This window comes from Charadrius vociferus, unplaced genomic scaffold (genome assembly GCF_000708025.1).
Source record: "Charadrius vociferus isolate BGI_N301 unplaced genomic scaffold, ASM70802v2 scaffold1196, whole genome shotgun sequence".
NCBI classification, from domain to species: Eukaryota; Metazoa; Chordata; class Aves; order Charadriiformes; family Charadriidae; genus Charadrius; species Charadrius vociferus.
In genome coordinates, this window is record NW_009648977.1 from 287,301 (window position 1) to 287,611 (window position 311).

Below are 311 nucleotides of genomic sequence, written 5' to 3' on the forward strand. Positions count from 1 at the left end.
CGCCGCGGTCTCGGCACGGCTGGATTCGCTGGAGTCCTGGGCCTTCCATGCGCTGCTGGTGCTGCCCTATATGTTTTACGTGGGCTTGTTCTTTGTCAACGTGCTGATCCTGTACTATGCCTTCCTGATGGAGTACATCGTTCTCAATGTAGGCATCGTCTTCCTGCCCGAGGATATGGACCAGGCTCTGGTGGATCTGGGGGTGCTCTCCGACCCTGGCTCCGTGCTCTACGAGACGGACAGCGAGCTGGATGTCTTTGACGGGTACTTGGAGTGACGCCCCGGGGCGCTCCGAAGCGGCTGCGGGGTGC

At 60.8% G+C, this 311-nt stretch overlaps 1 protein-coding gene across 1 annotated transcript in view; it reads left to right on the top strand.

The window, feature by feature from the left end:
* The window catches only part of DEXI (Dexi homolog (mouse)), a 1,375-nt gene extending 1,098 nt beyond the window's left edge, over nucleotides 1-277 (top strand). Inside the window, exon 2 of the mRNA XM_009887745.1 lies at nucleotides 2-277. Within this exon, the coding sequence (XP_009886047.1) occupies nucleotides 2-277 (276 nt within the window). The remainder of the gene's footprint in view (nucleotide 1) is intronic.
* Nucleotides 278-311: the final 34 nt, after the last annotated feature.